Raw genomic sequence first — 17,579 nt, forward strand, 5'->3', positions numbered from 1 at the left:
CAAGGAGAAGAGCAGATGGGGCTTAAAGCTGAGTTTCTTCCCCAGTTTTGTTTCCAGAAGTCTAAACCCTAGGAGGGTGGGGAAGATCTGGGTATGGATCCACATTTGGGGAAAAGTAGAAGAAGAAAATCTGGCTTCCCGCAGATGAGAAAATGTCACCCTTGACTAGGAGGGGGGCTGGCAGGGAGGTGGTGGAGGGGGGTAAGGCACAGGGGTGCAGAGCGAGGCACCTGGAGCCAGCCACCTGAGCTGAGCCTTGGCTGGGGAGCACGATGCTAGAGGGGATGTTGGCCTGTCGCATCTGGACAGATAGGCAGATGGACTGCAGATGGTCTTAGAGAGCATGACAAGCACGGGAGATATTTTTGTGCCCCTAAGTAAGACGAGGAGATACTGAGAGAGCTGCCAGCCCCGGAAGACCGTTAGTGACAGGACCGAAGAGGTGAGCGCCATTTCCGTGGACACCTGCACGGGACGATGCCTGGAGGCCCCCCGGCACCCTAGCCCCACATAAATACCCCTGAAATCAGCTGGCACTAAGGAAATGGAACAATTTCCAATTTGCCAAGGTTAACTCTCCCCCTCTCAGATGTCTTGAAGAGGGGCTCGAAATGAAACAAAGATGGCTGTGGAAAAAACAATTTTTCTTTGCGAATTCAGATTCCTACGTGCTAAACTTCTAACTCCTTTTCCTGATAATGTTTTCAGAGTTCGATAACTTGCCCACGGCTACGCAGCCAGGAATTAGTGAAGCCCAGATTCAGACTCAGGTCTGGCTCGCTTGCAAGGCTTTGACCTGCATGCCGCATGATAGATGTGGCCGGGAGGCTTCAAAGAGGATTCCTTGGAGGATGTAGTAATTGGGCTGCTTCAGGAAGATGGGGACAGGCTGAGACTGACACAACGCTGGGGGAGAATGTCCGATTACACTGGCTTCTGGGGACACGGAAGGGCTTCAGCAGCAATTATTCTGAGCCAGAATTTGCACTGGGACTGAATTCCCCCTCAGCTTTCCGTCAACTGAGAGATAGGGCCCACCCACCTCAAGAGCTTTTGAACCACTTCCCTGTAAGTATAAGTAGAAGATGCGCGTGGTGTGAAGGTGCTGTCTCCTCCCTCCGCGAAGCGCGTGCAGGATGCTTCTGCTCTTTCGCTTCCCGCTGTCCTTCCCACAGCTGTTTAGTCTGAGCAACACATGGAGCCGAGGGGGCGGCCGCGTTTCCTCTTGCTTGAGTCGAATGCTGCTCTATGCCTGGCTTGTTGATGGGGACGCCCCTCAATGAACACAATTTCATGGATGGCTGGGTATCAATTTTGAGCAATGCAAATGGTGAGACCGTCTGAAATCTTGCTTTCCCTCATTTCCTCATTTCGGTGATGGAGACACCCACGGAACGTGAAGACTAAGTGAAGTGTGTAATAGACCCCCAGAAGCTGTAGCTTCAAAGCTGTCCACACAGCCCCGGGGGGCTGCAGCTGTAGACAGCAGGTAACTTGTGGAGACAGATGATGTGCAGTTGCAGCTGACCATGACCATTCTCAGCAGGCTTTCTCAACGCTTTCCGTGTCTATGTATCCATTTCTCCAGCCTTTCCAGCAGACGTTTCACATATAGCCTGTTCTAAGCCGTGAACCGTATGACTATAGATGACCCCAAAAATCATCTCTGTGGGGTTGGGGACCTGAATTCATGGAATTGGAAGGGCCCTCATATATTATCCAGGAGATCCCCTTCATGTTCCAGATGAAGAACTGAGGATTACAGAGGCAAGACACTTTTCAAAGACCCAGAGCAGCAAGGAGGGTCTGGAATTCTCTTCTAGCTCCAAGTTCAACCCTCCCTACACTGAACTGTGATGGGCCTGTAGTTACCTTTAGGCCTCAGCTTGACTTTGTCCAATCTGTGGGAAAAATGCCCTGGGAGTTTCCTCAAGTGATTTGACTCCAGATTCCAGAATCCTCTGGTCTTCCGTACTTGGATATGCAATGTCGTCTGGCCATACATTGTCTCTAGAAGTAGGGGTGGTGTAGCAGTGCAAGCAAGGGTAAGGGTTCTGGTGGCAGAGACCCGGCTGCAAATCCAGGCTCTGTGTGGCCCTAGCAAAGCACTTCTCTCCTCTCTGTTTTCTCATCTGCAAAGTGGGGATCCCATTCTTATCCAGGCAATAGGGTTGTGAAAGGGGAAGGCATGCATTTAGCTCCGCACAGTGTAGGAACTCAAAAATGGAGCAAGTCGTAGGGGCAGCATGAACCAAGGGACTCAAACATGAGATTACATGATGTGAGTTTTCTCTATCTTTCCCTTAAGTGGCTTTATCCCCCCCTCCCCTCTGGTGTATCTCTCAGAGAAGCTAAAACAATACTGTTTTTGCTCCAAGATCCTTGTCAGATTTTCTAATTAATATCATCTTCAGAATGAGACATAAAGTTAGAATTACAACTCGTGTTTCCAGACATGAATTTTAAAGCAGACTTCATCCATGTCTTCTTTAAACTAATATGCCCTCACGTCAGATTAACTCCAGGGCCTAGAACAATCTTTTCTTGATTTTTTTGATATGTTAATATTAAGAGACACCTTGTTAGTCATCCCCATGTGTCAGACCACAAACCATACACCTTTGTCAAAACAGCTTCAAAAATGTGAGGACATTCAACAAACATTAGCTATTGACCTTCTCTGTTGACCTACTGGAGTAGGGGAAAGGTGAAGAGAGTGGAATCTGGGCACGCAGACAGTCCTTGTCTTAGCTTAGCTGAGGGCGGAGACCTGCATCAGTAACTCCAACAAGATACTTCCCAAGGAGTGTTCCAAGAACACCGTCTCACAAAGAGTGTGTTCTGTAGTGAAACACGACTGAGAAACAAGGGTTAAGTATTATCAAACAGACTGCTTGACTGGTGGGCTTTTGAGAACTTTTAATAAGCTAACGAACATTGTGACCCTCCCACGTGGTGGTATGGGGATAATTGATGCAGTTTCCCAGCCTTGACCATGATGGCCTCCTTGTGGAAGGGGCATCCTGTGGTACTGGAGCTTCCCAAAGCCCTCCCTGGGAAATGCCCACCTGAATCTAAGGCAGACTATGGTAGCACATGCCTCTTTCTTCCAGCAGCAGAGACCCTAGGGATGTAGAATAATTTCAACACAGACTTTATTAAGATAACTTGTACTAAATTAGACCAAGCTTATTAAGTGAAGGCATGTACTCCAAGTCCCTGCACTAATTTTAGTGTCTGGCGACAAGATGACCTGGAAATGTGCACCAGATCTCAGGACCACCTGTGGCTCCAACTCCCCTCTGTCGGAAGATGACATGCTATTGATTATTGCAACTCTCAGGGTTACTTCTGCCTTTTTATCCCACTTTTGACCGTTCCCGTTCTTTGCCTTGGCTCCTCCCAAAAGCCACAGTGGGAGTTCTCTATCTGTCCCTTAACAAGAAGTTCTAATTGTTAGAGCCATCCCTTTCTCTACCTCCTGGGGCTTTATTTGTTAAGTAAGGGGTAGGACTCAGCAAGACCAGGAGCTAGGGTCGAAAGGTCTCCTCGTCTGAGACCAGGATAGTGTCATAGTCAGGAGCAGGCAAAGCTGGATGCTCTAGGAAGGCCAAGGTCCGAAGCACTGGAGGAGAGTCCCTGGCAGAAGTAGGGATGAGGTGGTTGCTGGGGACGGGTGACAGGTAAGGGGGCCTGCAATGAGATCCACCAAGAGGAGATGAGGATCAGGGAGGGAGCAAGGTGGTGGCTTCTTGACGGCATGCCGAGAGTTGTGTTTCTGAAACCTGGTTAGCCACGTCGTTGAAAGAACCCTTACAGATGCCACACATAGAGATGCTTTGGTTGTGGTGTTGGGGGAGAGGTGGCCCAGACTTGCACCTGCTGGGGCATCTCCCTGAAACCCTGGGGGCTCCCTAGGGCCCTGGTCTGACACAGTCAGCAGCCTTCCTGACTTGCTCGCAAGGACAGCGGGGTTCCAGTCCCTGCGTGGGTGGGCCTAGTTTAGAGGTCCAGGGGGCGAAGTGGGTGTGAGTGTACAACTTTTATAATGGATCAGTAAAACTTGAATTTTTGTTGTTAAGAAATGGATGAACAGGAAATCTAAGGAAAAGGGCAAATTAATTCATCTTTTAAATCATCTTCTCCCGTGACAAGACCCAGGCAGAGACAAGGAACCTGGAATTTGCCGAAAGGCAGCCCTGAGAGGGTGTGCTTGCATCCTGAGACCACCGTGACTCGGAGCGCAGAGGTGAAGGCAAGGCGTGTGTGACGGCCGCGGAGGGGAAGAGCACTGTTCTGTGATGCCAGGTCCATCCTCACCGCCAAAGCCTTTCTCTACAATTAAGATACATGCTGGAGGCTGTACTGGCAACATTTCTTAAGTGTAAATGAAGTCTCTTTTTTTTCTTAATTACTGGAAAAAACACCAGTGAAAATGAAGTCCCACTGATTACTTTGGCTTTCAAATTCACTAACAGGACCGAGCAGGCTAATTGGGGCTGCGGAGCTCTGCCCAGCAACAGCGCCAGAGCCCGTTCCTGGGAGCATCCACCAAGCAGCTGCTATCAAATTATTTCCTATCCGCATTGTGAAACCCCAGTTGGAAATTTCACAAATGGGAACTTGTTTCCTTGCCAACCTCAGAAGCACCTCAGAAGCTCTCCACAATTGCAGGCCCAGAGGCAATTAGAGGCTCTCCCATCGGGCTTACAATATGCATGTAAGTGGCCTGAAGAAAGTTAGGAATATGCCAAATAAGGGCTGCATCGTGGGCTGTCAATATCACAGAAAGGTTTTCTTCCAAGACAAAGCCTGGCTCCAGGGAGGATGTGAGTCTTCATGCGAATCCAAGCTCCCTCACAAGGCAGTCTGGTGTCTTATGGTCACAACTGGTCGCAACTCCTCCCAGCCTGTTCTGCGCTCCTCCCAGTCCCTGTACCTCCCAGTGACAGGGCACGGTGCACAGACCTCTGTGAAGTTTCCCTACTGTTGCCTGCCTTATCTTCCTGCTGACCTCTCACCTATCCTAGAAAGCCCAAGTTTTAAGCTTCTTAAGGATTGTCTCCTTTGCTGAAAATTTACCGGTATATTATCTTTCCTCTCAGGGAAGATACCCAAATCTCCATGGCCTGAAAGACTGTGTGATCAGGGGCCTGCCTACAGCGTCTTCCGATACTCGTCTTCTGACTGGCCATTCTCCCGCCGCACTGATCTTCCTTCTGACCTGCAGATGGACCCAGGAGAGCAGGGTCCGTGTGGGAGGGTTCATCCTGGGGAAGGGGAGAAACGTCCGCGCACGCGAGGAGCCACGGGGAGGCTGGAGTCACAGAGCATACCATGCTCGCCGTGTGGGGCTTAGGTGCAAGGAGCAGAGAGGGGATGGAGGAGGGGACCAGCAGATGGTTTCCCATGGATACATTTATTCAAGTGAAACATGCCAAGCATGCTCCACGTACCTATCACCTCTTCCTTACAATGACAAGGGAGGTATTAGCCTGGTTTTATAGATGAGAAAGTAGTTGCTCTGGGAAGTTGCAGATTCGGCTGGGTCCATACAGCTAGGAAGTGGCAGGATGGGGGTTTGACTCACATTCACAATTTTCTGACTCTAAAGCCTAAACTCTTTTTCCTTGGGTCACTTAAGGAAGCATATAGCAAGGGATTGCAAGTGGAATGCAGGGTTGCTATGGGTTCATTCCAGAGTTGGCAGATGTGTCAGAAGGTTTATGCATCAGCTCCTGCATTTTCCCAAACACATAATGACATCAACGGAATGATCAACCAGCAATGCGGGAATAAGTCACAGTGAGGAGAAGACAGGCTTTGAAGACCTGGGGTCAGGCAGGTTTGGCTGGGTGACCTATGGTCAGCTACTTCACCTTTGAAAGCCTCAGGTTCTTTATCTACACGTTGGGACTCCTAGCTCTTTCTCACAGGACTGTCCGTAAATACCCAGGTCTGGAAAAGGGCCTCCTTGCAACGCTGGCTCTTAAAGTTCCACCCAGGAAATGAATCAGGCACTTCCACGCACATTTAATTGGCCAAAGCAAGTCATTTGACCACACCTTCCAGCATCTCTCTGGGAAGGGGGCAGAAATACTCGGTGGTGAACACCCTTGCAGGCACTTTCTCCCACATTCTTTTAAAATAAACCTACGATGGGGCGCCTGGATGGGTTAAATGTCTGCCTTCGGCTCAAGTCATGATCTCAGGGTCCTGGGATCAAGCCCCGCACCAGGCTCCCTGCTCAGCCCTCTCCCTCTGTTGCCCCCACCCGCCCCGTGCTCTCTCTCACTCTCTCTCCCGTTCTCTCTCAAATAAATAAATACAAAAAACCTTTAAAAAATTATAAAAAAATAAAATAAACCTATGCTTTGGTTTAATGTTTTAAAAGCATTTTTGTGAAATAGCTTTTAAATAAGTTGTTACCAGATATAGTATTAGTGCTGTTATTTATGGAGTGATGCCACCATCTTTAGATGTGGCCTAGGAGAATATTGAGAAGGAAACACCTCCCAGAAAATGGAGTCAGGGGTGACAAAGAACACTCCCCACCTTAGGGTAGGGACCCTTAAAGCATCTGCCCAGAGGGATTTCAGAATTGCTAGTGACCAAAGACTGCTGTGTTTCTCCAATTCTTCCTCTTAGTGGAAATGTTCTCTGGTTATTCTGCCTTTTCCCACTGTTCCACTGTTGCACTGTGTGTGTGTGTGTGTGTGTGTGTGTGTGTGTGTGTGTGTGAGTGTGTGTAGGGGGTGATGGTTGTGGTGACAGCAGATATCTCTCCCTGTTCATGTATAGGTCTTCAGATCAAGTGGAGTCACATCTGGTCCTGAGGAAGAGAGCCACCTATGCCTCTCAGGCTGATGGAGAGATCATCAGGAATCACTCAGAGGATCTGGGCACTGAGCTTGGAGCCGATAACAGGTGGCATTTTGCGTCGCCTCATTTAGGGAAGGGTGGTTGTGTTTTTTATGTGGGAAGGACAGTCAAATATCTGTTGACTAAGTGGACAGACCATGGTGCTCATCAGTGTTGTTCATAAAATATTTTCAGTTTTTCTTCCAGACACATTGGAGATTTTTACTTCCCTGCCCTCTTGGAGTTAGGTGCGGACATATGAATTGGTTTGGCCAATAAAATGTGAGTAAAAATGATTGGTGTCACTCATAGGTCAAAGCTGTAAGGGCTCACGCACCATTCATCATGCTTTCTTTTCCCTCTTTCGTAGTACGAAGCAACGTGGCTGCTCTGTCTGCTTGGGTGCCAGACTGAGGAAAGAGCAGAGAAGAGCCCCCACTGATCTGCAGTGAATATAAACTGAAAATTATCTTAAGTACCTGAGAATTGGGGCTTGACTGTCACTGCAGCACAACTTAGCCTATGGTAACTGATTCTAAGAGGTCATCTTAATTCTTTATAAAAGCACTTTTTATTTTGGTGGGACTATTTCCCCACCTAGAGGACATGCAATTGGGCGGCAGTGGTTATAACTGGCCTTGTAGAGGTGGGCGCAGGTTTCCAGTAGAGGCTGGGGGGACGGGGATCCCGATGTGGTCTCTGAGGGCCTCTAAGGGAAGTGTCATGGTGAGGTTCATAGTGAGGACAGCACAGGGCCCCCTAACTTATGGGCGGCATCCAGGCTATGTCCCAAAATATCCACAGGCTGGCTGTGGTGTCCGGCTGAGGCACTGAGCCATAGGAGAGGGCCAGCACGGTGTCCAGTGACTAACGATTCCTGCGCAATCTCTGAATCAGTGGCTTGCTACACTAATTAGTTTCATGGACTCTCTCCAGATGACAGTCTCCCTTTTCTGAATTCCTGGGGAATTCAGCAATACTGATGAAGCTCTTACCAAGTTCTACTGAAATGTTCAATGAACTTTTCAGTATCATGTGACATATGTCAGATGTCGTCAGTGACCCCAGCTCAAAAATACATTCTCTTCCCTTGCCTCATTTGTGCTTTATTCCTTCCTCGGTTTTGTAGCCATAGTGCTCCCAGGCTGTGCCACGTGTGCATCTTTCCATCTTATCTTGCGTGGTGCCGTCCAGCACCCACTCTTTGTCTCAACCCAGTGGGGTCTATATGTCCCCTAGCTCACTCTTTGGTCAGCTGGTTCTCTGAAGGCATGTTCTTATTCCACAGCCCACCTCTCCCCTCAGCTTCGCATGGTGAATGGTCAAAGTCACACATCTCAGTAACTTTCAAAGAATCCGTCACCATGAGGTTGGGTCATGTCAGAGTACTAATCTGCTTATATGGGAAGCATTTTTCTTCCCCTCTGTTCTTTCATTGGTATTTCAAAGCACCCCAGCTTTTAAGGGAGCAAAAACAAAGATTCCAACAGATCTGAGAGCAAGACAGAAAGGTGAAATGTATGTTCAAAGAGCTGATTTTCCTGCTTCCAAAGAGGAGATTAGCCTTCCAGTTTGGGGATTGGAGGAGAAACAGCAGCAGAGGAACTGAGGAGGGGGCGGAGACCTTCTAGTGGAAAGGCAACTCTGTGGAAAGGAGTCTCTGTCCTTGGTGAGTGGGGAAGGGGCTCAGAGCTGAGCTGAGCTTGACAGTGGCCTCCCACGGCCTCATGCCGATAGACAACACAACCCCCACAGGCCTACATATTTGTAAGCTCCCCGAGCAGAGGGCTGGGGGCTTGGACAACTTGTGTGGGGATAAAAGGAGATCCTTTGCTCCAGATTAGCACTTTATAATAAAGTCAAATGGCAATTTTGATATGGGATTCTACATTCAGCCTTTTCTGTGTAGACGGCCCCAGTTTGAAATCAGAGAAGGTTCCAGAATGGTAAAAGGCACTAACAATTCAGAGGCAACCATGAAACTGCTCATGTTGATCTAAAATCAAAATCTGGTCTCAAGTCAAGTGCTTATTTTTACACAAGTTTAGTGTCTGGATTAGTCCTTATTTTTATGCGTCCTGTTTTATTAGTAAGGGGTAGTAAATTTTCTAGGCCCATTCTCACATCATTTGCTTTTCCCTTTTCTCTCTCAGTACCTTTCATGGGCTGTACACAGATGGGCCAGGGAGAAGGGCTTGACGCAGAGTTACCTTGCCAACAAGCGCCGACCGTAAGTTGCATGGCTATGTGAGATGGATGAATGGGCCAGTCGTTGGTCACCAGATAGGGTTCATATGTTGCTCCATCCATGTATAAGGTAACTACAGGAAACTCCACATTGATGACGTAGTAATGCCATTCTTTGTCACATATCTAATGAAAAGAAAGAGAAGCAACACTTAAAATTGAATATGCAATGAAACCTCAAACAGGCTTTTATTCTGATTATGAAAGGGAGAGAAGACATTTTTGGGTCAAAAGTTCTTATTGCAAAGAACTCAATGAATATAATGGTTGCTATCAGTGAGGTTAGAAAAGCTCACATCAGACTTGATGGGGCAAACCATGGGGTAGAGGAACACCAGAGAATCCAATCATCAGACAAGTATCTTGGTCGCGTAATTCACAGCTGTTGAGCCCGGCCAGGTCTCGGTGGACAGGGTGGGTGACAGCTTAAATCTGCTTTGTATAAAATTTTTCTTAGTTCTTTAGTAGAGAAAAAAGTTAAATTGAAATTATTTTCCTAAGCTTGGGGTTAGGTGAGGCTAGAAAAAGAAAGATACTAGGTTGAAAGGAGAAATGAAGGTGGGAATAGAGAAGGGAAGGAGGAAGGGAAAGAGAAAGATGAAAATGGGAGAGAATTAGGGGCTAGGAAAGAGCAAGACAGAAGGCGAAGAACAGGGGACGAGGAAGGAGGATGGAGTGCAGAAGGGCAGGAACGCCCGATTCCTTTGTCTCAGGAGCAACAAAGGAGTGACCCCATGGCCCCTTCAACTCAAGCAAAATGCATTCTGAGAAAGACAGTCTTCCCGAGGGCATTCACCTGCACCCTACTCTGGAGGACATGGGGAGGCAGAGAAGACCATAAATGGTCCTCCTGGCCTGGGCAGGTACAGAGCTCTCTTACACTTCTGGCCTCTCGCAACTTTTGTGCACGAGATTCCCGGTCTTAGGGCTGGTAACCAAAACCCAACCTTAATGGATGGGTAGAGACACTGGGGGCTAGAATGGAGTCATAACCCCTGACCTCAAGGAGCTGAACTCCCACCGCACAGTCCAAAATAGAAACCAAGACAAAAGAGATACCAAGTGGGCCTTGGGAAGGGAGACAGGAAGGTGGTCAAGTGGGAGAATGGTGCCCCTTCTCTCATCCCTTAAGCCAGTGCCTTGGGAGTCATGTTCGACCTTCTCCATACTCCCACTCCCTCAAATTCCTCTGCACTCTGTGGAGCCCACCTCTGAAATGTCTCTCACTGCATCCTCGTCTCCACTGCCCCTGCCATCTGTGTCAGGGAGGACAGATGAGTTCTGCCTGAGGGTGACTCTAAGGTGAGGGCATCAGAGCCCTTCCTACATCCCATTCTGGGTTAAATGTGCTGTTTCTCATGAATAGATAACAGGGATGCTAAATGATCTTTTCCTTTTCCTTTTGGAATAGGACTTTTGGCCTTAATGTTCTTTTTATACTGTCCTGTCTCATGTTTCAGAAAATTGCTCCTTTTGAAGCCCATTAGCCTGATAAAGCCCGATGAATATTTTAGGGGCCCTTGGACGGTAATCAGGAGGTGTCCAAGCAAGTATTTCCCAAATCCTTTTACACCCCACTACATGTGCAGCTCAGTACCTGCTTCTGAGGTCCTAACCAAGTTTACATGCCTCTGGCTACGTGCCTGAGACCAGATGCTGGGCTGGGGCAGGCTCTTGGGCTGACCCCGTGGTGTGGGAGTGGCACACAGGAAGACCTGGAGACAGAGTCTGGGGGCAGTGGAAGAGTGGGGAACTAAGGGGGAGGCATCAAAACCCAAGCAGGCCCATCCGATGCACCTTGGACTTGAAGTCCGCCATCAGGAATAGGCAGGCAGCACACTCCAGAACGTGGAAGATGGCTCACATCCTGGGGGTGGTCTCTGACGCAATGGAGAAATCCCTGGCCAGTCCCCGGGCGGGGTAGGAGCAGGTGGCAGAGCTGTGACCCTGACTGCACCCCATGCCCTTTGCAAGGGAGGCAGAGCACGAGAGTCAACCAGGCAGTGCTGGGCGGCTCCCCTGTCCTGGCCTCCGTACCACCCTCTGCGCCGCTCTCCTCTCAGGCATGCCTGCCATTTTGAATCCGTGTGCTGGCTGACTCTACGGCACTCCACACCTGCGGACGCTGGCTGGGTGGAGAATGATCCTCTGGCTCGCTTCCTTTCACGACCCTTACAACATTTTTGTAGGGCAATTCAAAAAATTCCAAGGAAGAAAGACAATAATTCCATGACTAACCATAGCCATAACCCCTTTCAACATGGCAATCTTTTCCTAGGTGTTGCCTCCAGGGTTTTCTGAAATGTGCTTCATGAGCAGCAGTCCCTAGGATGCCCTGCATAAAAACAGTGACCCTGTATACTGAGCCTAGTTTTTTTTTTTTTTGATTTCCCATTTTATTTGCCTATACAAGGCTTCCAGTAGCATCAAAGTATATGCCTATAATAACTTTCCAACCTTGTTGGAAAATGGAACTTTTCTATTTATAGCATTCCTATAAGCATCCTGTGAAACAGTGGGGGAAGGTCAGTTTGGATCACACTGGGTCTACAATTTGAAAGTTTGCTAGATTCACTTAATGTCAGCATTAAAATGCCTTTACCAACTTCAGTTTTGATGGCTGTATAAGATGGATATACTACACTATATTTAAATATTCCCTTATTATCAGGTATTCGTTATGTAACAGCAATATAAAAGATACTGTAACATAATGCTGTATTTCTTTATGCATAAATATTTGTCTGCATTTCTGATTACATCTTTGGGAAAGATTCATGGAAGTAGAACTACTGGGCCAAAGGGTGAAGAGACTTTTTTTTGAAGATTTTATTTATTTGCTTGACAGAGAGATAGAGCCAGAGAGCACACGCGGAGCGAATGGCAGAAGGAGAGGGAGAAGCAGACTCCCTGCTGAGCAAGGAGCTGGTTGTGGGACTCGATCCCAGGACCCTTGGATCATGACCTGAGCTGAAGGCAGACGCTTAAACCACCTGAACCACCCGGGTGCCCAGGTTGAAGGTATTTTGAAGGCTCCTGATACACGCTGTCAATTTTTTTTTTCTGCAAAAGTTTGTGCCTATTTATTCTCTGGCCCGCAGACTATAAGAGTGCTCATGAGTTGTACCCTTACCACATGGAGTATTAAAATATAGAATCCTGGCAATTTGAAAGGGGATACATTTTATCTCATTTTAAAATGGTTCATAAAAGACGGCAAGACTTATATTCTCCAAGGTTGAAAGGGAGGGTCTTCTGGGAGTGGGAAGCAGCCTCAGCTAGATTCACAGGCAGGAATGCTGGGGAGCTTCCTCAGGTAGCTCCTAATTGGGCACCTAAACAGGCTTTTAGCTTAGACTAGGCTTAGGCCTGCAGACTTCTCGCACCAAGTAATCTACGATGGCAGCTAAAGGAAATGCCTAGTTAGGGTTTCACTCATGTGGATCTATGATCGGGAAGAGACCCACATTAGCCCTCTGCTAGAATTGGAGGGACAAACTGTAATTGAAAAATGATCAAGCCAGGAGTCAGCAGAAATTAATGTGTCCATGCAGTGGCTCAACCATGAAAGAAGGAAATTAGGCAAAGCGACCTTTCCTGGCGTCGGGGGTGGTGGGGGGGGGAGAAGAACTTGAATTCCTGCCTGTTCATGAATCACTGGCGGACGCAGTTGGCACCAAGCCTGTCCACTGCCATCCGCTGAGGCGACGCCCAGGGCCTCCACTGGGCCAGAGACACTTTTCTCCCGGGACACGTGCAGCTGTGTGCCCAGGGTGGGCGGCTGCAGCTGCTATTGAGCCGGCAAGTGACCCAGACACCAGAGACCCAGGGACGTGTGATGAGCAGGGACAATGCCAAGCGGGGCCTGAACTGGCAGGAGGCTGGTACTCCAGGGTGAGTCAGGGGCCATGGAAGCCTCCCATGAGAGGGGAGGTGGAAATCAGGCTGCTGACTCGTTGGTTGGTCCAAATATCCTTTAAAGTGTCAGCCCCTAGCACATAACAGGTGGGAGGGAAATGTATCTCACGTTGAATAGCTGCATTCAAAATACCGGATTTCCTGGAAAAACCAGCTCCGAACTTGCAATGTGGCCCTTCAAAGGTTATCTGCCCTTGGAGGCAGGAAAGAAGGGCAGACACAGAGCGCGGAGGGGCCAGGCGGGGTTGGGAAAGGCAAGGCTGGGAGATGAGGCCACAGGACTAGGGCTGCTTTCATCCTGCAGCCGGCAGGAGGAGGAGGATGGTAGTCATCACAACAATCAATCCTGGACCGTGCTTCTCCGTTTTAAAGCAGCTTTTCCTATCCCTTATGCTACGGGATCTCTGCCGCAACCCTCCACAGGAGGAGGGCCAGTCCTGTCTCAGGCACCTTTGGAAGATAAAGCAAGAGAAATGACATGGTTTCTGATCTCAAGGAGTGTATGTCAGGAGTTCGATGTCACCCCACTTGGCTTCCACACTCAGCCTCTTGTGTGTCCATTTCATGCACAACCAGTGGCTCAGCTTCGCACACTCACTGCCAAATCAGGGTCTGGAGCAGACACTTTTCTCCTGAGTGATGGACTTGCGTGTCAGATTGTCCCCGCACGGCCCACCTGACATGCTACGGGCACTCAGACTTACCGTGTCCCACGCGGAGCCCATCTCCCACGCTCCAGCTTCCCCCGGCCCCGTCCTGTCCCTGCCTCAGCAAGTGCTCCTCATCCCAGAAGCCTGGACGTGGCTTTAGCCTACCTCCCTCTTCCCCGCCCTCCGGCCAGTGTGCTGCCAATTCCAGACGTGCCTCTCTCGCCCATCCTCATTCCTTGACCCTTACTCCCACTCAGAATTTACAACACGTACTGGAGGGGGGAGATTGAGGAGGTGCGTTCCTATGGGCTCGTGCAAGATGGAGAAAGGGGAGAGGCCCATCTGCAGCAGGGGGATGGCAAGAAAGCTCCCGCGTGAGCGTGGGTGGGGCCAAGCCTGCGGCCTGCTGTGAGCGGCTGCGCTGGGGGCAGGCACAGAGAGGCAGCAAGGAGGGCTCCCAGGAGGCAGTCTGTGGGGGATGGGCCAGCTGTCACACATGCTTTAGGAACTTCTGGGCAATCGTGTTCTGGACTTTGGGAAAATAACTGAACCTTTTAAATCCTGACTTTAAATCCTCAGGTTGATGAGAGTACCGACCTCATAGGGTTATTGTGTGAATTGAGCTAAAATAAAGCCTATACCATGCTGAGCACATATTTTCAGCGTGAGCAGATATGGAATGAGATGCTGCATAAAACAAAGCAACAACAATAACAAAATAACACAGAAATAAGAGAGTTAGAAAGAGAAGTCCTTAGGTATAAAAAGCAAACAAACAACAACAAAAAAGAAATTGAATGGCTGCTGAGGGGCTGGGGCCCATCCTTTCAGCCGTGGTTTCAGAGCAGCTGGGAGAGAGGAATGAAGACTCAGGTTGGCCACACGGAGAAACTTGAGGCTGACAGGGCTGCATAAAGGCTGCAGTTGCAGAGGGACAGTCTGAAGCCTGTGACCTGGGACAATGGGAGGAAGCCAGACAAGGGCTCTGGAACAAGTCACCTCAGAGACGTCACACCTCCAAGCCTGCTCTGTGCACGTGCATCGGCTCCAAGTGTACACAGCCTGGCCCGTGTAGAAATCCAGAACTCAGAAATGAACTTAACAATGCATCTGCCAAGTGTTTAGGCCCTCCTGAAAAGACATCCTCAAAATCTATTGACAGAGATGTGTCCATCACCTGCCGAGGGCTTGGGCAGAACAATTGCTGTGGGCCTCGAGCTCAGAGTTAAAATTTACAGAACAAAGAGGAGGCAATCCTTTGTGTGCGAGAGAAAAAGCGGACAAAACAAATGATCAAAAACCCATGTTTTGGGAACCACAGAAAATGGAGCTATTAGAAAGGAAATAGGGGAAGGCAGGTTTGAAAGAGAATCAAAGAAAAATTCCAGAAATAAAAGACACAATTATTGAACTAAAAATAAATCAAGAATACTGACAATGGAATTAGAGAAATGGGTGATAGATGAGATGAGAGAAAAATGAGAATTTGATAAAGCAATGAAGAGGTACGGATTCTATGGATGATCACAGGACACGTTCCAGTGGAGAGCCTGACAGATGTGTGTCGGGAGGGAGCCGGTGGGGGGCAGGGAGCCAGCAGTGGGGTGGGGCTCCTGAGGACCTCAAGTGCCACGCAAGGCATGCACTACCTTATTGTAGTGCCTTACGTTCTAGAAAGCCATTGTTAACTTCCACCGCCTTCTCATGTGTTAAATCAGATGACAGTGGACACACAGAGCTCCACAGCCCTCTGCCCCCCAGGATACATTTGAAGGGTAGGTCAAAACTGAACTTCCTTTCCTGAAGTGGACAGCGATTGAACCAGGAGGGCTGAAACCATGCAAATCTGGTTTGCACTGGGAACTTGCAAGACCTTCTGGCCTCAGGTTTTAGTTTGGAAAGCCGCGGTTTTGGTTAGTGCCAAGACCAACCTCATGCCAAAGCAAAGACACCACTCTTATTTGCAAATCTCTCCAGAACGGTGCCTGCACTTCCGAACTGGCTGGGAGGAGTGCGGTGTGTTTTCTGCAGAAGGTGATGAGGACAGCTCAGAAAGCACCCACTGGGCCTTCTGTCAAAAAGCAATTGCTGACTCAGGGCAGCAGAGTGGGGGGAACAGGAAACATGAAAGGTAGCTTGTGTCAAAGAGACCACCCCCTTTGCAGTTTGCTTGAGCAACATTTGGGCAAATCCCCAAAACAATCCTGAAAAACTGTCCTTCCAGTTTGTGCTTGCACCATGTAAATCATGACTTGTGTGTGCCCAGGATTTAGACTCGTCCACAGGGAGAGAAAACACACCCACTATGCACTGAGGATATGGCTGGTACCCTGGCACCATGCTATGATTTTTGTCTATGTAATCAGCTTCTTGGACCAGCTGCTTATGCTTCCCCACCGCAGGCTTTAAACAATGCCAATCAGATGGCATTCTTCCCCACCCCTGGACGACACCCTGGGAAGATACCTTAACTTGCAGCTCTTACTGATGGCCTCATTTTCATGCAGTAAAATTGCACTTCAGTTAGTCTCTCATGCAAGACAAAGCTTCTCTCCCCAGCCTGGGTCTGATCTACAAATTCTGCAAAGCCCCATGGAGGTAGTAGGGTTGGCAGGTTAATGTGGGAGCCAGAAGTCGGGGCAGCACATGTACCCTCAGTGAAGTGGAGATTGCGCATTCTGAGCGCTCGGTCTCTCCCAGGAGTGAGGAAGAGGAGTGGGACCAGCCAGGACAGATGGGGCCCCTCACGAGCCCTCACTCAGGAAAGTGCGAACCTTTCGGGCTTCTTTCCCAACGGGGTGTTTTGTAAAACAGTCCTGCAGGATGGTATCATGAACAATGGTGTCAGGGTCATAACTGGAAAAAACTTCATTTCATGCAGTTAAACAGGTTTCTTTTAGCAAGACCACAGAGCACTGGTTCTCAAAGTGTGGTCCCTGGACCAGCAGCATCAGCACCTCCTAGGGTTATGGACTGAATGTTTGTTTGTGACCTCTCCAAATTCCTATGTTGAAGCTCTAATGCCCACTGGGATGCCATCTGGGGGCGAGGTTTGGGAAGCAATTAGGTTTCGATGAGGCCATAAGGGTGGGGGTCCCCTGGTGGGATTAGTGTCCTTATTTATTTTATTTTTTAAAAGATTTATTGGGGGGGGCAGAGGAAGAGGGAGAGAGAGAATCTCAAGCAGACTCCACACTGAGCACCGAGTCTGATGTGGGGCTGGATCTCATGACCCCGAGGATCATGACCTGAGCCGAAATCAAGTCTGATGCTTAACTGACTGAGCCACCCAGGCGCCCCAGGATTAGTGTCCTTATAAGAAGAGGGAGACCAGAGCCCCTCTTCTTTCTCTACCATGTGAGGACACAGGGAGAAGGCGACCAGCTACAAGCCAGGAAGTGGGTTTTCACCAAGAACCGAATCTGCTGGCACCTTGATCTTGGGCCTCTCAGCCTCCAAACTGAGAAATACATGTCTGTTGTTTAAACCACCCAATCTGTGGTATTTTGTTAGAGCAGCCCGAGCTCAGACACCTAGGAACTTGTTAGAAATGCAGATTCTTAGGCCCTACCCCAGCCGCATTGAACAGGAAACTCAGCAGGTGGGACCCAGCGGTCTGTTTCCAGCAGGCCCTCCAAATGTTCAGATAGATCGGTCAAGTTTGAGAACCTTTGCCTCAGAGAAGATGCTAACGTGGGCAACAGAAAAGTTCAGTTTACCAAATCTGTTAACCTCCTTTGTTTTCCTGTTAGGTACCTAAGAATATTGCCTGAAACGAAAAAATCTCAGAAGACACATGCTGTGAAATTCATTCCGTTTGTTGGACACACATTACCGAGTGCCCGCTATGCCCCAGACACTTTCCTGGCACTGGGAATGTGACAGTGAACAAAGCAGGAAGAC

At 48.9% G+C, this 17,579-nt stretch overlaps 1 protein-coding gene across 9 annotated transcripts in view; it reads right to left on the reverse strand.

Moving 5' to 3' along the window:
* Positions 1 to 17,579, reverse strand: part of CLSTN2 (calsyntenin 2) — a 631,223-nt gene that overhangs the window by 46,422 nt on the left and 567,222 nt on the right. For all 9 annotated transcript variants that reach the window (XM_073899332.1, XM_073899377.1, XM_025881463.2 and 6 more), the window contains one exon: positions 9,072 to 9,234. In XM_073899332.1, coding sequence (XP_073755433.1) covers positions 9,072 to 9,234 — 163 coding nt within the window. The remainder of the gene's footprint in view (positions 1 to 9,071; positions 9,235 to 17,579) is intronic.

The sequence above is a fragment of the Callorhinus ursinus genome, unplaced genomic scaffold (genome assembly GCF_003265705.2).
Source record: "Callorhinus ursinus isolate GAN/ISIS: 27379988/994484 unplaced genomic scaffold, GSC_fseal_2.0 scaffold1, whole genome shotgun sequence".
Taxonomy (NCBI): Eukaryota; Metazoa; Chordata; class Mammalia; order Carnivora; family Otariidae; genus Callorhinus; species Callorhinus ursinus.